Source organism: Mustela nigripes, chromosome 15, assembly GCF_022355385.1.
Source record: "Mustela nigripes isolate SB6536 chromosome 15, MUSNIG.SB6536, whole genome shotgun sequence".
Taxonomy (NCBI): Eukaryota; Metazoa; Chordata; class Mammalia; order Carnivora; family Mustelidae; genus Mustela; species Mustela nigripes.
Genome location: NC_081571.1, coordinates 72960101 through 72984934, shown reverse-complemented (window position 1 = coordinate 72984934; position 24834 = coordinate 72960101). Strand labels below are relative to the sequence as shown.

The 24834-nt window shown below is 46.9% G+C and overlaps 1 protein-coding gene across 1 annotated transcript in view; it reads left to right on the top strand.

Moving 5' to 3' along the window:
• Window positions 1–24834, top strand: part of SLC15A1 (solute carrier family 15 member 1) — a 49741-nt gene that overhangs the window by 7658 nt on the left and 17249 nt on the right. The window contains exons 2-14 of the mRNA XM_059378325.1: window positions 7435–7451; window positions 7854–7935; window positions 8033–8174; window positions 9077–9196; window positions 13839–13938; window positions 14163–14253; window positions 16106–16189; window positions 17209–17291; window positions 19959–20045; window positions 20594–20683; window positions 23991–24035; window positions 24195–24227; window positions 24314–24402. Coding sequence (XP_059234308.1) covers window positions 7435–7451; window positions 7854–7935; window positions 8033–8174; window positions 9077–9196; window positions 13839–13938; window positions 14163–14253; window positions 16106–16189; window positions 17209–17291; window positions 19959–20045; window positions 20594–20683; window positions 23991–24035; window positions 24195–24227; window positions 24314–24402 — 1063 coding nt within the window. The remainder of the gene's footprint in view (window positions 1–7434; window positions 7452–7853; window positions 7936–8032; window positions 8175–9076; window positions 9197–13838; window positions 13939–14162; window positions 14254–16105; window positions 16190–17208; window positions 17292–19958; window positions 20046–20593; window positions 20684–23990; window positions 24036–24194; window positions 24228–24313; window positions 24403–24834) is intronic.

The following is a 24834-nucleotide window of genomic DNA, read 5'->3' as shown; positions in this document are numbered from 1 at the left end:
CTGCTCAGCATCACCAGGGAGTCCTGCAGTCCTGCTCCTGCCACAAGGGGGCGACACAGTTGTGAACCACATACAGCTAAGCAGTTCTGGACTCTGCTCCTGTCTTCTCACCAGCTGGGCTCATCATGCCTCTAGCCTGTGTGGCCTGTATGGAAACAGGGACACCAGCGCCCCCAGACTGAGCTGGTCCCCGCCGTGACACCGTGCCAACGTCACTTAATGAGACCTATATGCTCCCATCAGCCTGGTTTCCCCGTGTTTAGCTTCATGTAATTCGGGTTTAGTTGACGTTCCTAGTTCTCAAAGGACCGATAACTCATTTGCTTTTCGCGGGGATACCTTGGTTGAACTGGCATTCTGGAAACCAGACATCCGTGTGTCCTGGTGGAGTAGTCGTTTGCTGACGGAGCAGAGGAAAGATAGTGGGGAAGACCGTATTTGTGGAAAAGAGTCTTTCTACTAAAAACAACAACAAGAACAGAACAGAAAGATGGACAGGACCTGGCCATCGACGTGCAGGCAGTACCCTGTGTGAGGTCCTGTGGGGCTGGAATGCGGCCGTGCTCCACCCAGGGACACCTTTTCTTGTTGGACCCAAGCCACAGTCCAGCCCAGCCCTGCCTCCCGGGGCAGCCTCCGGCTTCAAGCATCACGGTCCTCTCACGGGCACACAAATGCCGGATGGAGCAGAGGGGCCCTCAGGGTGGGAAATGCAGCGACAGCGCCAAGTAAGAAAAATAATGATCAAGTCGGGCAAGAAACAACCTCAAGATGGATCATTCCAGAAGCCAGGGCCCAGACGACAGGCACAACACTTGTCCTAAAGCTCACCTGACCACGGTCCGGGACTAGCCCATTTCAGAAAAGAAGAGTGCTTCTTCTTAATCAAAGTTGATCAATTTTTGGAAAAAACAAACCAAGTGTGCCACACAAGGCACTCAGCCCTTTCCTGCCTGCCCCCATGCCTCCTGTCACCTCGACTTAGGTCTACTGCAGTGACCCTGAGCCTACACCCTGCTGGGCTCTTTTTGAAGTGGTACACACTTGATTTCCACACCGGAAAGGCGGGGAGAGAGCCTCTGGTATGTGAGGCTCTGGGACTTCTGTCGGTTCAGAAGTCAGAACAACGGCGCTCTGCCAGGGCAGTTGTAAAAAGACTAGAGAAATCTAAAAGGGGGTACCAGGGTGGCTCAGTAGGTTAAGCGTCTGCCTTTGGCTCAGGTCCTGGGGTCGAGCCCGGCACAGGCTCCCTGCTCTGCTTCTCCCTCTCCCTCTTCCCCTGCCTCTTGCTTGTGCTTGCCCCCCCCCTCTCTCTCAGATAAAATAAATAAAATCTTTGTTGAAGAAAAGAGAAATCTAAAAGGAAGAGAGAGTATCTGGGAGGCCAAGGGGCGGGGCGAGGTGCTAACGGCCCTCATGGCAGCAGAGGCTCTGAAGCATCCTGGTGCGGAGAGAGAATGGAAGTCGTGCAGCCTGACGGGTGGGGCGGGGGAAGCTGGAGGTCGGATGCTGGAGGGCTGGTTGTGCTGTGCCGAGCGGCAGGTCTGACCTTACAGGCACCAGAGAGCCATCCTGAATCGCTCCGTCTGAGGACGCTCAGGTCCGCTGGGGTGGAAGGGAGACGGGGAAGGTTGGGACAAGGCATCATCAGACAAGGCAGATGATTCTGGCTCCTCACAGCCAGAATCACATCAGAGGAGCCGATCGCCTGGTCCTGAGCCGCCACATACCTTCACACCGGACCCCTTCCTCGCCTGCTCCCCAGCATCGCTCTGGAGCAATGAGGGGCTCCCAGACCACGGCGGGCCTGATCCCATGCAGCCGGTGGGGCCTCCCCCGGGGATGTTCGGATTGGGTAGGTCTGGGATGGGCCTGAGAGTGTGCACCCCTGACGGGCTCCCGGGAGCTGCTGCCGCCGGGCCAGAGATCGCACTTGAGAACCACGACAGCGGGGAATTGAACAGCATCCCGAAACCCCTACAGCCACACGCACATGGCACGTTGTAGTGCTGCCCGTTCAAAACAGCAGCTTAGTTGAAAATCGGTGGTTGTTCCTGTGGCTTGTGTTTAAGAAGACTGGTTTTCCCCTGTCCCCAACCTGCTAATCCCCGTGGCCTCGTCTCCCAGGACGGTGTCATAAAGACTGCCTCTTTCTTTGAGGGCCCTTTTCAGCCCTGCCAGGGGTTCCCCATCACAAGGTCTTGCCCATATTTTCATCTTATATCAGTCCCTGCCACACATCTATCTGCACTACCGAGCTGTCTTTCCGGGATGCCGCAAAGAGCAAAGTTCATTTCATTGCGGCAGATCTGATCTTACCAACCAGCTTGCAAAGGCGGCGTCAGCATCTCTCGGTGACGGAACGGCGGGCCAGAGGTGGACCGCTTTGAATCCGTAAAGCCACACAATTAGGAGGGGTGTCCCCAAGTGGAGGCTTCCCTCCTGCTCCCCCCGGCCCATGCCCTTCCACCTAAAAGAATCCAGACTTGATTAACGTAACTCATTTTCCTCCCGGTTTACGAAGCCATTTTCAGACCACCTCCTTCTTTGCAGCAGACCTGGAAGGCAGCATCGTCTATATGGCCGGCATCGTCTATACGTAGACCTGCAGACTTTAGAGCAAGGAAAGATGCCGCCAGACCCCATTGAGCAGGCATGGGACAGGACTCCTGAACCCCCAGACAGAAAACATAGCTAAGGGAAAGAATTATTTGGAAAAAAAAAAAAAGCACTTTGCAGGCAAATAAGACTTGCTGGAGGTTAGAGTCTTAGTTCTATGTGAACAGTGAGGGATTGAGCGATAAAGACCTCCATGTACAGAGCTTGCGGCAAATCCTTATTTATTTCCTATTAGCCGTTGTCACACACAACCACAAACTTAGTGACTTAAAAAGGACACGGATTTCTTATCTCGCAGTTCTGGAGGTCAGAAGCCTGCATGGGTCTCACTGAGCTAAAATCTAGATGTCCGTAGGGCTGTGTTTCTTCTGGAGGCTCTGGGGGAGAATCTGGCTGCTTCTCTTTTCCAGCTTCATTCCTTGGCTCGTCTTGACCTTCTAAAACTCACCATCGCTCCGACCTCTGTTTCCTTCTTCACATCTCCTCTTTTGACTCTTTTAAGGACCCATAGGATTACACCGAGACCACCAGATAATCCAGGATAAACTCCCCATCTCACGGTCTTTAACTTAGTTGCATCTGCAGAGTCCCCTGGCCGTGGAAGGTGACACATCACTAGCTCCAGGGTCGGGACACAGACATCTTGTGGACCACTGGTTCTGCCCGCCACACCATGCAGGAGTTTCATTCCTAAATGCAATACATAGCTTACTCCCTCAATTTTGCTCTTGGGGGTGGTGGAGAGGAGTTTCCTCTCTGCCCAAAGGTAAGAGCTGCTCAGACAGGGGCAGCTTCTTCATTCCTTCCAACTTCCCAAGTCCAAGTCCTAGAAATGCTCTCTTCACACGCATCATGTTGCTGAGAGAATTCTTAATTTCTGAACATGAGCCGTTACAGTTAGAATTTCCATCCCTAAATGGTCCAAAATATGGAACCTGCTTTGTTAGACAGTAAGAAATGAAATGAAGAGTTTTCATTAGGTAGAGGGAAATTATTAGTAGACTGTCTTTCTTGGTTTTGCCTCCTCTCTCTCTAAGCCGGTAACCACAGAAACATCTAATGCACACTTATCTTATTAAATTCTTTGGCCAAAAGAAAGACAAAAGCACTGCTAAGCCTTGAATAACAATAGGAGCCAGAGCGGACTCTGTGCCCGGTCCTGGCATGCCTGATTCTAAGCTGCTTTATTGACTCCGATCAGCAGTCACATCCAAGTGACCCACGCATGATGCCAGAACCGCCGGCCACTCAAACTCGCTGATTAGATGTACTGTCCAGATACGGACGGATAAGGCTCCCCGTCCACGCCCTTGAGCTTTCTCAGAGAGTGACCCTATTGACACGGATGTGAGATAAGAAATGCTGACTGCACCGTCCATCCACCAAGAGCCCTGAATCCCGCAGCAGAAGAGGTTGGCAACCTCTGACCCCTAATAATCAGAGTTGCTCTTTGGAATGTGCACCTTTCAGAAAAGAACAAGCTTCCTGGGTGAGGGCTGGGTACGAAACCTCAGGTGTTCACCAGGGTGAGCTTAGGGGTTTCACCTGCCATTTCGTAGTTCTGAGTGTGGTGGTTTCTGGAACAACAGCAAAGCTCTCTTTTCCATAACTGGTTAGGTTTGAAGTAGACAAAATCTTTAGCGCCCACTGTTCACCAAATAATAATGGTAAGCAGTATTTTTTACCTAAAAGTGATAGGCGTGGGGCACCTGGGTGGTTCAGTTGATTAAGCATCCGACTTGGTTTTGGCTCATGTCATGATCTCTGGGTTGTGGGATCGAGCCCCGCATCGGGCTCCACGTCCCACGGGGAGTCAGCGTAAGGATTCTCTCCCTCTGCCCCGACCCTCATTATCTCTCACTCTCTCTAAAATAAATAGATAAATCTTGAAAAAAAAAATTACAGGCGCTACCGTGTCCTGAGAAACCACGGGGAAGGAACAATTGCGGGGAAGCTCCAGGCTGTCTCTGTTGGTTTTGGGTCTTTGGGCCTCCCTCCTGCTTTTCTGTCAAGGCCTAGGGCAAGGACCTGTCTGAACCCGGGGCAGGGGTGCTCAGCTTGCTCCGTCCGGTCTGTGGGGAGACAGTAGTGAGAGCACGTTACGGGAGCAAAAGCAGGCAGCGCACCTGCGGTTTCCTCTAGAAGACAGGGCTCTGCCACAGCGAAGCCGGCCTTGTCTGCAGGCATTTGTTCAGAAGCGCGTCTTTTATTCCACTGGCTTATTCCACTGGGTCTTCTATTCCACTGGTGAGCAGCAGTCCCCGGGCTGGCGACGAAACTGGCTTGTGGCCTGCCACAGTCATGGTCCCATGCGGACACAGAAGGCACACTCGGAATAGGAGTGATTAGTCGCACGCGCGCGCACACACACATAGACACACACACACAGACACACAGACACACATTTTGGAAAAGGCTGGGGGAGGGGTGCAGGGAGCCACTGAGGTCCATGCAGGTGCCCGGAGTGGTGGTCTCAGTGACCACCCCCAGGAAGTGGTTCAAATCTGTGACCAGAGCCTGGAAAGAGGGCTGTGTGAGGAAGGCCTACTTCAGAGGAGCTGCAACTGTGTCTTGAGGGTGCAGCCGTCTGAGGTGATTTCTGGGGAGGAGGCAGGGAAAGGAACACCTGACCCCTCTGCTCACCCACCAGGGCTCCTCACTGGCCAAAGCCTGTGGGGATCGCAGGGACGACATGCAGTGGGGCGGCCTCACAGGCAGAAGGAGGCGGGAGCCAGGATCCGAACGTGGGACGCCATGACAGATATGACTGAGCCTCTGCAATACTTACTCATTCAACAAACACTCGATTTCCGACCTGTGGGGCGCTGAGGACTCTGAGGTAGCAGCATCTTCCTGAGTGAGGCACCAGGCCTGGGCTGGGGGCTTCACACTCGGAACTGTTACACCGGTCCTGTGAGGGCCATGGTGTTGTCTGCCTCTGACAAGAGGGCTATCTGGAAGGAAGCTGGGCTCGTCCCCGGTCACAGCTGGAAAGCCACACGAGTGTGAGTCAGCCACACATCCCCCTCAAGTTCACGCACTTCACCTGCCACCACTTCAAGTGGCTCCTGCCCACAAGGAAGTCTGACTGGGGAGACAACCAGGCTCTCCGTGTCAAAGAATCTCCTTCCAGAACTTTATAAATGGCAGGAGTGGGGCCTGGCGCCCCAGGAGCCCAGGACAAGTTCTTCCTCGCCTTAGGACAGGGACTGAAGGAGCACCACTGTTCTCGAGAGGGCAAAAGCAAGACCTTGTGACGTGAGGCCAGGGGCCACGCAGAGCTGGGGAAGTGCCGGTGCCCACAGTGCAGGGCGACCAGAATCAGGAACCAGGCCCCGGCCCACGAGGGGGGTGGCTGGGGGCCCAGACCACCGCCGGGGTCTGGGCCAAGCGCAGGGTTCCTCAGGCAGAGTTGCGGTTTTGTTTCATGTGGGCTGGGGCTCAGGGCGGGCCCATAACGAGAATGTGAGGCGACGGGCCAGCTTCTATATTGGCTTCCTGCTCGGGGCGGCAGGCTCGGGGTGTCTCTGTGGGGCTCGGGGCGGGGGAGGTAATAAAGCCGACTTCTGCGCATCAGTCAGGCAACATCGCAGCCTGTGGGTGGTTCTCCAGAGTGGGGGGTGTCTCTGAACCAGCGGGGACATCCCCTGTGGGACTTGTGACACATGCTAGACTCCAGGGGCCGTCCCCCCTACCTCAGAGTCATCTGCTGAGAGTGTGGGATTCAGCAACCTACTCTCACAGGCCCCCCGGTGGTTCTGGGGCCCACCGAAGTTTGAGGACCCTTCCGTGGGGTCACTGATGCATAACAGAGGCAGGGAGCGCTCAAGCGTCCCCCCAAACAAAGGATTCTAGGATCCGGGGAGGGGCTCTGTGACAGGCACGGGTAGCTACAGGACCTTGCTCTGGGGCAGGGAGCTGCCTTGAGACAGGGTATGGGACAGCTGTCATCAAATTTCAGGCGAGACCAGAGCAGGGGCTGGGCCGGTGGGCATGATGGGTACGCCTAGGATCTAGAAGGTCGAGTCAACAACGCTGGGTTTGCACTGGCTCACTTGGAAGCTCACGTTTTTTTCCCTTCCTGCTCTTCCAATTTCTTCTTCTGACAATAAGGCCCTGCTCTGTGGTGGGCACTAGAAAAGACATCGGGGGTGGGGAGGTGGATACCCCTAGAGGGGAGCCAAAGATGTAAACCACTGAGCTCTGGGAGCCCAGGGAGGCAGACAGGGCTCTGTGAAGGTCCTCTGTGGCCAGGTGGACGACAAGGATAGGAAGGGGCCAGGGCTGACCCAGGAGTTACATTCGGTCTTGTGCATTAAGGACTCTGGGCGGGCGCCCCACGTGCTCAGCAAACAGAGCTGAGAAGGGCAGGAGGCCTGTCTGCGTGCGGAAGGGGCTAGAAGGAAGGCCGTCCCAGGTAAGGGGAAAGCTGGTCGGATCCTCGCTGTGTTAGGCCCCCGTGGCATTTCATATTTCCCTCCCTGAATCCCCACCAAACCCCACTGACCGCGTGAGATCATGAAAGGCATGGAAAAAGGTTTGGATTTCATCCTGTGGCCAATGAGCAGCCTCTGAAGTGTTTCAAGGAGGAAATGGCTTTGGCACCATTCTCGAAGCCTCTGACTTTCAAGTCTGACCACAACGAGAATGGCCTGCAGAGCTAATTAAAAGAAAATCCGATGCCAGGCCCCACTCGCCAGAGAGAGCTGGAAGGGTCTGGACAGCACATCCGTCTGCCTGAGAAGTCAGAGTCTGAGCGCGGCCTTAGCAAAAATATTTTAATTACCTAATAGTGGTGTTTTGGTTTTCTTTCAGGGATGTCCAAGTGTCGGGTGAGTATCCTTTTTCTTCTTCTCTGCATAGCTTCATTTGGCAAATTCCAGTCCATTCTGCTCGTGTAAGTTCACAGCTGTGCTCCCTTCACTTCCCAGATGTCTGTCATCCGCGTGAATCGGTGTGGGAACAGTCTTGAGTTTGTGTGTGAAATTTCTTCTCTTGAGGAAATGCTAATGTTTAGTCCTTCTCGAACGAACGAGAAAACTAGATGCTGTATTTCACTGTTGTCTCTGTGTGGCGTGTGAGGGCATAAAAATTTCTGAGTTCTAGATCCACTTCTGGTTAGTCAGTGCCAAGTTACTAAATACCCATCAACTACTTTTCATGCCGTTAGCTTTGTCTGTGACCGTGGCCCAGTGAGGAGCATGTTTCAATCTTACACCATTTCCTTTTATCAGGGTTGCTTTGGCTATCCCTTGAGCATCTTCTTCATCGTGGTCAATGAGTTCTGTGAAAGATTTTCCTACTATGGAATGCGAGGTAACGATTTTCACCCATCTCCCCTTGAGCGAAGAGCCTGAGTTACCACAGCTCCTAACTTTGTCTCCCTCCTACTCCCCTTGCCCTCTGCCAAAAGCCCTCCTGATTCTGTACTTCAGACGGTTCATCGGATGGGATGATAATCTGTCCACGGCCATCTACCACACGTTTGTGGCTCTGTGCTACCTGACGCCGATTCTGGGCGCGTTGATCGCTGACTCCTGGCTGGGAAAGTTCAAGTGAGTATTTCTAGCTTCGTTGTGAAGGAATAAGCCCAAAAGGAATGATAAGCTTTGTGGTTTGGAATGATGGATGGTGGGAACAAAGAATTAAGGCATATCAAACTCTTAGGAGAGCTGCTAGGCTGTGTTTTGCTCAGATCCTATCCCCAGAGTCTAGTACAGTGCCTGGCATTGAACAGTGAGAATGCAGGTAATGCTGGTGAGTTTTTCCCCTCCTCCAAACAATGATAACATCTTTGTCTCCCCTTGAAATAGTAGCAGGGATACTATCCATCATTAATCATGTGTGAGGCACGGAATTAAGGTCTAGAGAACATGGAGGTTCCCCGATGTATATGCTTGCTACTGGAAGGCTCACATGGCTCACTGGGCAGAGAGGACATGGGGTGCTCACCCAGATCTGTAGGAACAGCTCCGTGAGTGTACCCAATAGATAGTTACCGAGAAGTCCCTAGGACTTAATGAGCGAGGCAGTGGAGGCTCTTCTGGGCCAAATTCACGGAGAATTCAATACAGTACAAAAATAGCCCATGGCCCACTCCAGGCCAAACATTGTTACCAGGCACAAGGTAAGTCTCTCTTACTGTTTAATCGTAGATGTTCTCATTTCAGTAGTCAGGTAGAAGAAATCATTGTGTTTTTCAAGTAGTCCAAAGATGAAACAGACCTTTTCCCCTTCCCCTGGCTCTAACCAATGTTGCTGGACTCTCACCGGCTGAGCGACAGATCGTCCAGCAGCCTGCTTTTCCGAGAGTTACCAGCCTGACTCAGGTTTGAGCAACGAGCATACGCATGACTGGGCTCTTGTGTTTGGAAGCAGGAGGACTTTCTGTGGGAGAAGAGGAAGTGGACGGGTCTTGCACCACTAACTTGGATTCTCTTAACCCATTTCAACACAGGACGATTGTGTCACTCTCCATTGTCTACACCATTGGACAGGCGGTCACCGCAGTGAGCTCAATTAATGACCTCACAGACTTCAACCATGATGGAATCCCCGACAACCTTTCTGTGCATGTGTGAGTTGACATTATTTGTTGCCCTACCCCACCCGGCCACTGGTGGCTTCCTTCGTGCTCGAGTGTTTGGTCTTTTTCCTTGAACTTCACCATAAGAGTAAGGAGGTCTTTCCTCCCTCATGAGCAGAGAGAAAGCTGTTTAGTTGACTAAGAGTTGGGTCTTCAAATGTCACTATCCTCAAAGTTGTCCAGGGTCATGGCTCGCTTGATGGCTTGCTGTCTCGGGTCCATCTCAACGTGAGACATGGTCAGCGTACGGAATACTTGGGTTAATCTTGATCTTCCCTAGAGGGACATATCTCCCATGAACCTGGATCCCTAATTGTGCCAGGTTTCCTCAAGACTCTGTACCTTTGGTTGTCTTCTCGTACCAAACTTCTGCTTATTTTTCAGCAATTTGTTTTGTAAGTATTTGGTCCAGCCCTGTTGTTCTGAGTTCTTAATAGAAAGGGCTACTGACAAATGCTCCTCTGGGAGATTAATTTCCCATCACTGTAGTCTGGCCCAGTAGACAACTTATAAGGATTTATTTTGCTTCCGGTTCTTGTGCCTCAGTTCCTTGATCCATGACTAAACCATCTTATGGGTTGAGAAAGTAGTCACTGAAATTCAAATTAGTCTCTGCAATTCCTACACTTCTGGTTTGTTGTTAGTCAATCAGATTACTGTTTAGACCGGGTCCCTCGTGACAACACCCGTGGTGCCCACAGGGCACTGTGTTGGTGGAAGGGAGTGGCTCCATGCCCACGTGGGCAGCTCAGACTTCCAACATCTAATGCCCAGTTACCCACAGAGGAGCCGCAAGTTCTGGGCAGCCCATCTTCCTCGTGCCTCCACTTTCTCTTCTATAATATCAATTAAGAACAGGGACTTTGGAGCCAGGCTAAGTGGGTTCAAATGCTGACTGTGCCTTTTACTAGCTGTGTTACCTTGAGCAAATTTCTTAACCTCTGTGCTCAGGTCTTCTTGTTTTTACTGCTGCCTACCTCATGTGGGACACTTGTCGTCATGGTGAGCGCCTACACGTGGCCTGGCAAGTAAGAAGTGTTCAAGAAAGCTTAGCTACTGGGTGTATTTCATGGAGTTAGAATTATGGCATGTCTACAACTCTCACAAGAGCACAGGGAGTATCACATCCAATTGGTTGGTTTTGGTTGTCATTTAAAATGCTTGAAGTGAAGGAAACAAAGAAGAAGAAAAACACGAAATAAAAAAGAATGCTTGGAGTGACAGCACGGAGCACAAATTCTATTAAAAGGCAAAGGAAAGAAATCCTTCAATTAATTCAAGTAGACAAGCATGGTATTTTCAAGGTTCCTTTCTATGTGCAGTATCTTTCTTGACTTTCTCTGTTCCATGAAATATTTCTTAGCATTTTAAAGCCATATTTGCAAACAGGAAGGTATGGAATAAATACTTATAAAACCTGTAATTTGTAGCACATACTATAAATCCAACAAAAAATGATAAAATGAGGGGTAGTAAATTCTTTTTTTTTAAAAAGTCTTTTTTTTTTTAAGATTTTATTTATTTGAGAGACAGAGATCACAAATAAGCAGAGAGGCAGGCAGGGAAAGAGAGAGAGAGAAAGAAACAGGCTCCCCACTGAGCAGAGAGCCTGATGTGGAGCTCAATCCCAGGACCCTGAGATCATGACCTGAGCAGAAGACAGAGGCTTTAACCCACTGAGCCACCCAGGCGTGATTTTTTTCTTTTTCAATACAGGAGGTAAGATACTTACAGATAGCTTAGAAAATGCAAATTAAAGTAACTAACACTTGGGGTGCCTGAGTGGTTCAGTTGGTTAAGTGTCTGGCTTCGACTCAGGTCATGATCCTGGGTCCTGGGATCAAGCCCCGAATTGGGCTTCCTGCTCAGCAGGGAGTCTGATTCTCACTCTCCTTCTGCTACTCTGCCTGCTTGACTCTGTCTCTCAAATAAGTAAATAAAATCTTTTTAAAAAAGTAACTAACCCTTAATCTCTTCTGTTACTATAAATAATCCCTTTTATTACTGTAAAAATTATAGTCATAAATCTTATGCTCTACTTCTTTCCTGTCTTCTGTACTCTGTAAACAAATTAAACTCATCTATATTACCTGATATTCTGCTTTGTAATTAAGTCGTGTTTCCCAATGTCTTCTTTTTTTTTCTTCCCCAATGTCTTCTAATGACTATTATGAGTCTATTATGATTGTACCAGAAACAGTGCTTAAATATTTTACTTAGCCGTTCTTTTAGTGAGAATGATAAGGCTACAGAAGAATCCCATACATAAAGACTTGCTCAGTATTCAAGCTATTGCTCTGCATTTCCTAAATAGTAGGTAATGGTACTAACATGAAGACCCATGAATTCAACTTTCATTCACCTTCAAGACTCAATCCTCAAACAGATTGAGCCCCTTTTCTGTTTAACTACTGTGAGACTGTGATTTATCATAAAAATATATATTTGGTCTTCCCTGCTTGGGGCACAGACCTCCTAAGACCCTTGGCGGGGCGCCTGGGTGGCTCAGTGGGATAAGTCTTTTCCTTTGGCTCAGGTCATAATCTCAGGGTCTGGGATCGAGTCCCGCATCGGGCTCTCTGCTCAGCAGGGAACCTTCCTCCCCCCCTCTCTCTGCCTGCCTCTCTGCCTACTTGTGATCTCTCTCTCTTTGTGTCAAATAAATAAATAAAATCTTTAAAAATAAACAAATAAATAAATCCCTTGGGATTCACTAAGTGAGGAGAGGGACAAAGTGTCTCTTGTTATGTTAATGAGGTAACTTTTGGTCCCCACCTAAGGATGGGGGCTGGCTGCCCAAAGAACCAATCACATGAGGGGTGCCTGGGTGGCTCAGTCAGTTAAGAGGCTGGCTCTTTTTTTTTTTTTTTTTTTTAAGATTTTATTTATTTATTTGACAGAGAGATAGAGAGAGAGCATAAGCAGGCAGGGTGGCAGGCAGAGGGAGAGGGAGAAGCAGGCTCCCTGCTGAGCAGAGATCTCAATGCAGGGCTCGATCCCAGGACCCCGAGATCATGACCTGAGCCAAGGGCAGCTGCTTAACCAGCTGAGCCACCCAGGCACCCCAAGAGTCTGGCTCTTGGTTTCCATTCAGGTCATGATCTCAGGGTCCTGGGATTGAACCTTGCGTTGGCTCTGGGCTCAGTGTGGAGTCTGCTAGTCTGAGTGAGATATTCTCTCTCTCTCTCTATCCCTCCTCGCTCTCTCTCTCAAATAAATAATGTTTTTTCTTTTTAAAGAACCAATTATGTACCTACCACCAGGTTCACCCAACTGGCGGTCGGTATTATGGAAGGCACGTATTGCATGGAGCGCTGGGTGTGGTGTATAAACAATGAATTTTGGAACACTTAAAAAAATAATAAAATAAAATAAAAGCATTACATTCTAGAAAAAATAAAGAACCAATTATATGATTAGAGGATTGGAGCTTTCATCCACGCGTACACCACTCCCCAGCCTCCATGGAGGAGAAGAGGGGCTGGACATTGAATTAATATCCAGTGGCCAGTGATTTAATCAATCATGTCTATGTAATGAAGCCTCCATAAAAACCATAGGACTAGGTAGGGAGAGATTTCAGATTGGTGAGCAAGTTCAGGTACAGGGCAGGAGCGCCCTGGAGGGGGCATGGCAGCCCTGTCCCCCTTCCCATCTACCCTGCCCTGTGCATCTCTTCCAGTTGGGTGTTCCCAAGTTCTGTCCTTTCCTAATAAACCAGTGATCTAGGAAGTAAAGTATTTCCTGAGCTCTGTGAGCAGCTCCAACAAATTCCTTGAACCCTAGGAGGAGGTCGTGTGAATCACCGATTTGTAGCCAGTAGGTGAGAAGTACAAGTGACAACCTGGACTTGTGAGTGGCATCTGAAGTTCTAGGACAGGGTCTTTGGAACCTCCAAGCCTTATCCATCAGTCAGAAGTCAGAATTCAATGGAGTTGAATTGTAAGACCACCTAGGTTTGCACCTGGTACCTGATGGGGCTTATTGGGGGGAGGGCAGTCTTTTTTTTTTTTTTTTTTAAGATTTTATTTATTTATTTGACAGACAGAGATCACAAGTAGGCAGAGAAGCAGGCAGAGAGAGAGAGGAGGATGCAGGCTCCCTGCCGAGCAGAAAGCTCGACATGGGGCCTGATCCCAGGACCTGGGATCATGACCTGAACCGAAGGCAGAGGCCCCAACCCACTGAGCCACCCAGGTGCCTGATGTGTGTGGGGGGGATAGTCTTATAGGACCGAGCCCTTTACCTTCGGAGGCTACCCACTATCTGAGTAGACAGTGTCAGAATAGAGTTGAATTGTAGGACTGGTGTCTGAGAAGTGCTTGCTGGTGGTGTGGGGAACTCCCTCCCTACATTGGAAATCAGGGCCAAGAACCCCAAAACCACTGTGCTTGGTCTTCTGAGGGACATTAAAGGAGAGAGAGGCTCTTGCTTTTAAGAATCTCATATTTCTGGGGCACCTGGGTGGCTCAGTCAGTTAAGCATCTGACTCTGGATCTCAGCTCAGGGTCTTGCTCTCAGGGTTGTGAGTTTGAGTCCCACACTGGGTTCCACACTGGGTATGGAGCCTACCATTAAAAGAAAAAAAAAAAAGAGTCTTACATTTCTGCAATAACCCCTCTCCTTCCCCTAGGGCACTGTCCATGATTGGCCTGGCCCTGATAGCTCTGGGGACGGGAGGAATAAAGCCCTGTGTTTCTGCATTTGGTGGAGATCAGTTTGAAGAGGGCCAGGTAAGATCACATGCCTTCACAGAAACTACATAAATGAGTTACAAACGTCCAGGAGTCACATTCTCCTGACACAAAGTCTGTTCTCCATTTGATTCTTTTCAAGGACATTTGAAAGTAGAATACTGACCAAAACTAAGTTAGAAGTGAAGACAGATCATCAATTACATTTTATCCATTGATACATAACCAGAGTCATATTGTAACTTTTTCCCTTCTTATTACAGGAAAAACAAAGAAACAGATTCTTTTCCATCTTTTATTTGGCCATTAATGCTGGAAGCTTGCTTTCTACTATCATCACTCCCATCCTCAGAGGTAAAAAATATATATATATCTGAAGAGGACTTCTGTTTTTCTCTTTTTAATTATGGAGAGAAAGTCAGGTGGAAAGCTTAAGTCCTTGTTCCGTGTGTTTGTTTTGTTCCTCTTCTCCTGTTACACTTCCGCTGTGGGCATCACGCTGTTCACTTTGGAAATTCAGAAGATGAGCTTCTTGTCTTTTCTGACCTTTATTGACCCCCTGATCCCAAGGACCAGTGAAGAACCTAAAACATCCCAAGGATAGCAATCAATTTTTCTAAATGATTGTTAATGCAAAGTCTTTGTTCACGGTCAAGGATGAGACAAGAGGTGCAGTTTGGAAACCTCACCTGGATGGGTCATAGGTGACATTTTTGCTTTTCAAGCTTTGCTCCCGGTGACGTTCAGTGAGCTAGGAAGAATTTAATGGGCAAAATTTTATTCTTTGTGTTCCTCTCATCTCAGCTATTTCTAAAAGAACTGCCCAGGAAAGAGAATGAGACAGCAGCTATCAACAGCTCGCACATTTTTGTGCTGGCTGACGCACCACCGAGAGTTTGTGAATTTCCCACATGGAAGGAGGGAGTATCAGGGACAGACTGGCCCCGGACAACCCCCTGGTAGACACCATGCAAAACAGATTACACGATGAAGGAAAACATTTTATGGGGATTTGTGTATTTCTGCATGGAGTAGTAATTTGAAGATAACACTTAAACCCCATTCTAGCTTGTTGTGTATAAACATTTACTAGCTTGTATTCTTGCATTATGTTCCCTCCCCTCCCCTCCCCTGCCTCTCCTTTCCACTAGAATACATACTATGCATGTCTGAATCGCAGAATGTGTGGAAGGATCATTGAAAAGGTAAAGTCGTGGCTCTCATACAAATACGAAAGCAGGTGCTAAGATTTTATATGGCTTATTAATTAAGGAGGAAACTGGAATACTGCCACAGTCAGCCCAAATAAGCATTTGCCTGACGGAGACCGATACTCTTAACCCTTTTGCATTGCCACGAGCTGGGATCATTTGTACAGCTATGAACGAGAAACATTTGCGTGACTCTCAAGTTTCTACGAGTTAACTTCTTTCTCTCCGGAACTGTAAAGCAGCTAGTCAAAGACAGAGTCAAACCCCTTTTGGATCAGATTACTCCCGGAGGCTCCGTTCCATGGAAGGAATTCCCAATAATCTCTCTTGCTCCTTCCAAAGTCTGTATTTTCCTCCTACCGGCCCTAGGATCTCAGAGCTAAAATAAATCTGCAGTCAGGGGTTAGCAAACTATGGCCAAGGGCCCAGATCCGGAAATCTGGACTAGACCATCCCTTTGTCTATTGTCTATGGCTGCTTTCATCCTATAAAGTCAGGGTTGGGTAGTTGAAACAAAGACTAAATCATCCACAAAGTCTAAAATATTTACTACCTGGCTTGTCACAGAAAAGTTTATTGACCTCCACCCTGGGCCATCTAATTGCTTTCCAATTAGCATGAATTCAGGAACACACAATCTTGATTTCCCAGGGTACTTTTGGTTTTTATTTACCGAGTGCCCTATCGTAAGTTACTGTATCCTGGTCACTTCTATCTCCCTAACTAAGCAAATCCACTTAAGGGTTCCCACTGATTTTGGCTTGGCCAATACCAGCATCCATTTCGGGTCTAAGATGAGAAGCTGTGTTCAGCTCCTACTCTTTTTACTCCAAAGCTGTTTGGCTCAGTGGGCAATGAAATCAATGAGGCAGATGGATGTGTCTAGAACATTAAGTGAAAACAATATGTAGTAACCAGGTAGGGATTTTTAAAAAGGTAATCATATGAGCATTGCCAGTGCTATGATGGATTTTAATCTTGTAATTTCTCCTCAGTTCAACAGTGTGGAATTCACAGTAAACAAGCATGTTACCCACTGGCCTTTGGGGTTCCTGCGGCTCTCATGGCCGTGTCTCTGAGTAAGTAGAAATTAGTTGAATCAATACAATCCTATGATCAGGTCAGACCCTCCCGTTAATTATTGCAACCAATTTGTGGAAGGTCATGGGACAAATCGTACTAAGAATTCCTGTGCTCTGAGAATCAAAGTAGAGCTAGCGTATTGTTTCAGAGGGAACAGGGTAAGAAAAGGGTCTACAGGAACCGGGATCGCTTGAGCTGGGCACCGGAAGGTTTGACACTATTTAGGCAGACTTAAGGTAGAAGTGATGGACTCCTCTAGACTCGACGACCTGGTGGCCGAAAGCATTTGTTTTCATCCACGTGTGCTCATCTCCAGCTTGCCCGAGAGCAGGCAGCCTGGTCCAATTCCTGCTTAAACACTTCCAGCGAGTGTCTAGATTTCCATAAAGTATCGTCTCAAAAGTGTTTCCACCAGAGGGGACGCCTGGGTGGCTCAGTCGGTTGGGTTGTACTTTTCTCTGATATTTTTTAGTTTTTAAGAGCGCTGAGTGTCCCACTTTAACCCTGTTTGCCCAGCTCATAGCCATCTCCCTTTAGCCGTGCACCTGTGCCAGAGCTCAATATTTCTCCCTTTCCTGTGCCTGTTTTCTTCCATAATTCCAAACAGTGCCCCCACTCCCCTAAAAGGCTCATATACACCTTCTCCTCTCTGATGCTGCATAAGGAGATGGAGAGGATTTCAAAAACTACTGTTCTAGGCCAAACACAGTATTCAGTTGGCATTAGGTAAATTTTCATTTAATCCGTCTGAGTCATTCTAGTATCAAAGAGTATGTTTTAGTAGTAATAAGCTTCAGTGTCTGTGTATAAGAACACAAATACAACATCACTCGGAAACTCCAGTGAATGTTAGGACCCAAAGCACTTTCTAATCAGGGAGATAGGTAGGCAAGCCCGTTCTGTGAGTAATCTCAGTATATCCAAAACAAGGTTATAACTCAAATAAAAGCACATCTTCTAGGTCCCAGGGAGTTCTGTCCAATGCCTTGTTAACAGGTCTTCTTTTCCTCCCCAGTTGTGTTTGTCATTGGCAGTGGAATGTACAAGAAGTTTCAACCCCAGGGTAATGTCATGGCTAAGGTTGTCAAGTGCATTGGTGTAAGTATTTTGGTAGCTCTCTCTCTTGAAGACATTTAGTTGTTGCAATAAGCTGAAGTTTCTTATAAAACTCACCAAACAGAAAAGGACACAAATGGAACTCAAACAGGGAGGGATAGAAAGGGATTTTGAACTGTTCAGTTAGATGGGTGGTCAAAGAAGGCAAAGCAGAGCGACTCTCGGCGATCAAACCGGCAGTCCCTGGCTGATGTCGATCAGGAAGGCGTGAAGCCGAAGGTGGGAGTCATGGCTTCATGCTGTGTGTCATGGATCTGAAGTATGTAAAGTGTCAGCCATGCTACTCTCAGGAATTAAGGCAAAGAAAATAAGTTTTTAAATGAACACACTAAATGGGGGCACCTGGGGGGCTCAGTTCTTTAAGCATCTGCCTTTGGCTCAGGTCGTAAACCCAGGGTCCTGGGATCGAGTCCTACGTTGGGCTCCCTGCTCAGTGGGGAGTCTGCTTCTCCCTCTCCCCTGCTTGTGCTCTCTCTCTCTGACAAATAAATCAATAAAATATTTAAAAAATGAACACAAAATGAACATATTCACATATAAAGATTACCACTCTAATATTTATAACAGCAAAAATTCATAACACCAAATTGCTGGAAACAGAAGAACAGTGCTAAACTCATAGTGCATCTGTCCATCTTACGTAGCCATCAGAAGCCTTGTTTTCAGACTGGTGACAGGAACAGGCAGGATATGGTTTCTTCTGTGTGCATCTATGTGGTATATGTCCATACAGGCATACTTAAAGGCAGAAAATAAATGTTGAGTGTAGGGAATCTTTCTAAAAAGGAATCAAATAACTTTCCTCCCTATATAGTCTCCATTTTTAAAAAAAGATTTTATTTGTTTGACAGAAAGAGACACAGTGAGAGAGGGAACACAAGCAGGGGGAATGGGAGAGGGGGAAGCAGGCTTCCCGCTGAGCAGAGAGCCCGATGCGGGGCTCGATCCCAGGACCCTGGGAATCATAACCTGAGCCGAAGGCCAACACTTAACGACTGAGCCACCCAGGCGCAGCTATAGTCTCCATTTTTAAAATATACAGACCATTGTGGAATCAGGGGAAATGTATCACTTATCTATTAAAAAAACACACACACACACACATGTGTGGACAATCTTGGGTGAAAAGACAGCCTTAAAATAATTTTAGCCCTTTATTAGCCCTTTACTTGGCTTTATTGCATTAAATTATGCATGTGTACGTTACGTTGTGAAATCAATGTATCCTGTCAAGGTCGGCAAACCTCCCTCCTCTGGCCGCTATTCCTCCTGTGCTTTCCCCTCACATGAGATCAATTCCCACTACAGATGTTTTTTCCTAAGCTAAAAGCAGATCTTACCAATTCTCTCTCCAAGTCCTTCCTTAACAAGGACTTGACAACTTAAACAATGAAAGAACAGCGTGAAGCTATTTAGAGTCACAAGAACCGGTGTTCTCAGATCAGCCTGTCGCTTTGAGTCCCTGCCCGGCGGTCACACGTGTGTCCCCAGCCACCTGGGGCATCGCTTTCTCTTGCTGCCTGTATGGTGGACCTGCGTCCTCAGACTGGTAGCCACCAGCCACGTGTGGCTGTCCCACGTTTGAAATGTGGCAAGTGCAACCAGAAACTGAGTTTTAAGTTGCATTTCATTCAAATTAATCTAACTTATGTAACTTCATATAAATTTATTTCTGGATAATGGGTTCTCAGTCTTAAATTTTAAAACCAATGTTCCACTCAGTGAGTGGAATTAAGTATCTTTGGAACAGCTTAGGTATATAAATTGACATTTCAAGACAGAAATTTTATGAAAAGTAAACCCAAATCTAACATTTCTGATAAAAATTGAGCATCCACATTGAGATGTTCCAAAAGTGTAAGATATACCTTGGATTTTGAAGACTTGAAATGAAAAAAATAATGTAGAAATTCTCATTAATTTCAATATTTGGTAGGATTAATAATTGTTTCCATAATTATTTTATGATTGATTTACCATTACTGTTAATTTATTACCTATTAAGATCATATTTGGGGTTTATTGGGTTAAATAACCGAACATATTTAAAATTAATTTCACCTGTTTCCCTGTTACTTTTTTACACTTATATATATTTTTATTTTAATTATTTTAAGTCTGGTACAGTTTTTTTTTTTAAGATTTTATTTATTTGAGAGAGTGAGAATGAGAGATTTTATTTACTTATTTACTTACTTACTTATTTGAGAGTGATCTTAGGACCCTGAGATCATGACCTGAGCCAAAGGCAGATGCTTAACAGACTGAGCCACCCAGGTGTCCCTAATTCTCGTGTGGTTGTGGCACTGTAGTATATCAGTTTCAGGTGTATCTGTGTATCTTTTTCATACGGCGGCTACCGGAAAACTAAAATCACAAATGGCACACGTGATATTTCCACTGAACGCTCCTCTCCAGAGGGCGTGGAGAGTAAAGTGGCAACAGTGTGACTTTGTTTACCTCACTCGGAGTCTCATAGTTAGGAAGAGATTAGAAATAAATGCAGGTTATGCCTTTTTGTGTCATCGTTACACTAACCTATACAATTTTATATCCGTCTTTTCTCGGGAACACAGTTTTCCCTGAATACGTTTTCCTGGTAAAGAAGTTGGTTCTGTTTTGAAATTTGATTTCTCTTCCTTCCTTCAGTTTGCCCTCAAAAACAGGTTTAGGCACCGGAGTAAGGAGTTTCCCAAGAGGGAGCACTGGCTGGACTGGGCTCGAGAGAAATACGATGTAAGTGGTCAGCCCTGCCGTGGTGGCCCCGGGTCCCCCTCCAGGAGGCCAGCATTCCTGTGACTCAGGCCACATGCACAGAATTATCAGCTGCAGCTGTAGCCTTGTAAACTCGATTAGGGTTTTAAATAAGACTACGCAAGAATGTTTTTAAATTTGGAGCAGAGCTTGATAAACAACAGGTAGAATTTCTCTGGAAACCATGTTATCTTTTCATAGTTTTTCATTTGGTGTAATCTGTCATTAATTATATGTGACTGTGATCACCCAACTAGTTTGAAAACAGAAGAGTCGGTGGAGGGTGGGGTTTTCATTTCTTGGAAGTACATTTAACTTCTAGTAAAAGGCCTTCTAAGCATTTTTAAAAAGCTGAAGAGTTTGGGGTTTTCTCAAAAAAAAAAAAAAATCTGGGGTAGATTTCCTTGGAACAATTAATCACCTCCCAGCTTGGCTCTGGTTGCAAGTAGGTCCAACCTAAGACAACGTGGCTGATCACCGTGGGCAACACAGGTCGTGGCTGATTTGTCTTTTCCCCACTTCATCAACAGGAGCGGCTCATCTCTCAAATTAAGATGGTCACCAAGGTGATGTTCCTGTACATTCCGCTCCCAATGTTCTGGGCCCTGTTCGACCAACAGGTAGTGTGACGTGGTGTTTCTGTACAAATGTCTGTATTTAGCCCAGGTTCTGTGCGTGCTACCACAGATGGGGCAGTAGCTAGTGTTTAGCTCCTAGAGACGTTCTCTTCTGGTTTCTTTATTTTGTGAATTTCATTTTTTAAATTTTATACTTAATAAATAATGTATTATGTTTTTTAAAATTTTTTTAAATTTTTTTAAAATTTATTTTCAGCGTAACAGTATTCATTATTTTTGCACCACACCCAGTGCTCCATGCAATCCGTGCCCTCTCTAATACCCACCACCTGGTTCCCCCAACCTCCCAAACCCGCCACTTCAAACCCCTCAGATTGTTTTTCAGAGTCCACAGTCTCTCATGGTTCACCTCCCCTTCCAATTTCCCCCAACTCCCTTCTCCTCTCTAACTCCCCTTGTCCTCCATGCTATTTGTTATGCTCCACAAATAAGTGAAACCATATGACAATTGACTCTCTCTGCTTGACTTATTTCACTCAGAATAATCTCTTCCAGTCCCGTCCATGTTGATACAAAACTTGGGTATTCATCCTTTCTGATGGAGGCATAATACTCCATAGTGTATATGGACCACATCTTCCTTATCCATTTGTCTGTTGAAGGGCATCTTGGTTCTTTCCACAGTTTGGCAACCGTGGCCATGGCTGCTATTAACATTGGAGTACAGATGACCCTTCTTTTCATGACATCTGTATCTTTGGGGTAAATGCCCAGTAGTGCAACTGCAGGGTCATAGGGAAGCTCTATTTTTAATTTCTTGAGGAATCTCCACACTGTTCTCCAAAGAAGCTGCACCAACTTGCATTCCCACCAACAGTGTAAGAGGGTTCCCCTTTCTCCATATCCCCTCCAACACATGTTGTTTCCTGTCTTGCTAATTTTGGCCATTCTATCTGGTTTCTTTTTTATACTTTATTTATTTTTAGATCACACTGAGTTTCCTTTTTTTTTTTTTTAGATTTTATTTATTTATTTGACAGAGAGATAGAGAGCACAAGTAGGCGGAGTGGCAGACAGAGGGAGAAGGAGAAGCAGGCTCTCTGCCGAACAGGGAGCCCGATGTGGGACTCGATCCCAGGATCCTGGGATCATGACCCGAGCTGAAGGGAGCCACTTAACTGACTGAGCCACCCAGGCGCCCCTCCTTTTTTTTTTTTAAGATTTATTTGAGAGAGATAGAGTGTGTATGTGCGTGTGCGCACGTGTGCCCGTGCAAGTTAGGGAAGGGTTAGAGGTCAAGAGAGAGCTCCAAGCAGACTCCCTGCTGGGCATGGGGCCTGACCTGGGGCTCAGTCCCTCAACCCATGAGATCGTGCCCTGAGCCAAAATCATGAGTCAGATGCTTAACCAGCTGAGCCCCCCCAAGCACCCCACACTGAATTTCTTTAAAACAAAACAAAACAAAAAATTCTAGATGGTTCTATCCACATTTCCGTTGCAAAACAATGGAGAAAATTAGGTGTGTACAGGAGACCTAGGAAAGATTTGATCAAGGTATGTATGACTCTTACCCATTAAACTAAGAATAAAGAATTAGTTTTTCTGACACAATGTGCTCAGAGGATGTACAATATTGCCTTTTATGGGATCCATAGAATATTTAAGCTGAGAGGGGCTTGGTACCTCTCGCGCTAAAATGGAACAGGTAAGCTAGCAGTGCTTTCCAGAATTGGAGATGACTGCCCAAGCCATTCTGACCAGAGCAAGGAACTGGAACCCAGCTCACCACCTTGTCGCCCTGCTCTTGCTCCAGCAGATGTAGAAATTTCTCAGATTTGGGTTAAACAGCTCAATGCACGGTACTCAATAACCAAAGTTATAAGATATTGTTTCTTCTAGAAACTGGAGCTTCAAAAAAACTTATAAGGTTTTATTGTGCAGGAAGGATTTTTTAAAGATTATTTATTTATGAGAGAGAGAAAGAATGTGCATGAGCAGGGAGAGGGCTTCCCACCGAGCAGCGGGCCAGACACAAGGCTCCATCTCGGGCCCTGAGCCGAAGGCAGTCGTTTAATCAACTGAGCCACCCAGGTGCCCCCAGGAAGGATTATTATAAGGGCAAAACATCTCTTGGAAAAATTTTGAGCAAATACACCAATCTCCTTATTTGCAAGTATGGGATTTAGACTAGCATCTTACGCACAGGGAGGCAAATTTGCATGTCGGGTAGAAACCAGCTCTTGGAATCAGACCTGCACTAGAAATACACTCATTGCCTTTTAGTGGTGTGCCGAGGGGGAGTCCATAACCTTCCTGGAAGGTTAATCACCTGTGACTAGGCTGTGGTGATCAAATGAGAGACTGTGGATAAAGCGATCCAGGGCTGGCATCTGTTAAGAACTCAAGTATGGGGTGCCTGGGTGGCTCAGTGGGTAGAGCATGCAATTCTTAATCTCAGTGTCCCGAATTCAAGCCCCACGTTGGGTGTAGAGATTACTTTAAAAAAAAAAAAAAAGAATTCAAGCAGTGGCCTATTTCCTGACTTTCCACGATGCCTTCTAAATGGAGTTGACAGATTATACTGAAACCCATATGTGTTCAGTCCTCTGTGGAAATAATCATGTGTATGTGAACAGACCTGAGTCCCCTTTATACAAAATAGGTTGAACATAACTAGGCTGCCCAGGTTGAAATCCATTGCCCTCTGGACGGATTTCCACTGAGGACAGCCTAGACTGTCAGAAATGGCCCTTAGGCAATAATGATGTTCTTTTTTTTTTTTTAAAGATTTTATTTATTTATTTGATAGACAGATTAGAAGTAGGCAGAGAGGCAGGCAGAGAGAGAGAGGGGAAAGCAGGCTCCCCGCTGAGCAGAGAGCCTGATGCGGGGCTCGATCCCAGGACCCTGAGACCATGACCTGAGCTGAAGACAGAGGCTTAACCCACTGAGCCACCCAGGTGCCCCAATAATGATGTTCTTGAAGCTGTGATGCCACTGAACGGAGGCCTCCTCCACCTTGTGGGTGACGTCATGTTTTCCAACAGGTCTCAGATGGACATCTTTGTGTTTCCTAAGGATAGCTGCATCTCAGAGTAGCGCTTTGTAGGTTCTTCATTGGGGGGCGGGGGACAACTAGATGTCATATTACTTTCTGCAGCAGAAACACCATGGGTTTGGTTTTACCCAGTGTTCCGGTGCAGCTGGAAGACAAACTTGATGTTGGAAAAACATTTAAATCCCATAACACTCCAGACTTCGTTCTGGATCTGGAAAAGTCTCAACCTTGGCTTGTAAAATGTTTAAACCCCCACCCCCAAATGATGCATTGAACGTATTCGTTTTTTAGGGCTCCAGGTGGACACTGCAAGCAACAGCCATGAATGGGAAAATTGTAAGTCTGGGGTATCAAGCTTCTCTACCTCTCCTGGTCACTGCTCCTTTACTCCAATCCCTTCGCCCTTTTTCCCCTTTCCTGTCATGATGTTCCTCATCCCTCCCAGCTGATCCTCTCTGGGAACCTCTCAGTAAGACTTGTCCCCCCTCTTTTTAGGGAGCTATTGAAATTCAGCCGGATCAGATGCAGGTAGGAAGAAAATACTTAAGTTGCCTTCTGAGTTCAAAGTCACCTTTGAGACCACAGCTAACGGTTCATTTCCGCTCTCCCCGCAGACCGTGAACGCCATCTTGATCGTCATCATGGTCCCCATCATGGATGCCGTGGTCTATCCTCTGATTGCAAAATGTGGCCTCAATTTCACGTAGGTGACTGGCAGGTTGGGGGTGGGGTGAGGAAAGATTATGCCCCCTCCCACCACACCTCCTAGATGATGGGGTTTTTAAAGAATTATATTTGAATTAGAGGCTGGTGCGCTGATGTTTCTGGAAATTTGCCCTTAAACTGAAAGTTCTATTAATGGCAGCCGGAAAATCCTCTAATTAAAGTGTTTCGTGTATGTAGACAATAGACATGTTAGCGATCATCCCAAGTATCCCCTGTTTCTAGAAATTAAATGTAAAAATGCAAATTAGAGGCTATATTACCTTTACCCCTCTTCGTCTTGATCATAAATAAGAGAGCATGAGACAGTTTCATTTGCTGTTTCCTAGGGAAGCTAGTTTTGTTTGGGTGGGTGGTGAGGAAGGAGTGTGATCGTTCGCTCGTGGGTATGAGGCTGGCGGAGAGTCATTCT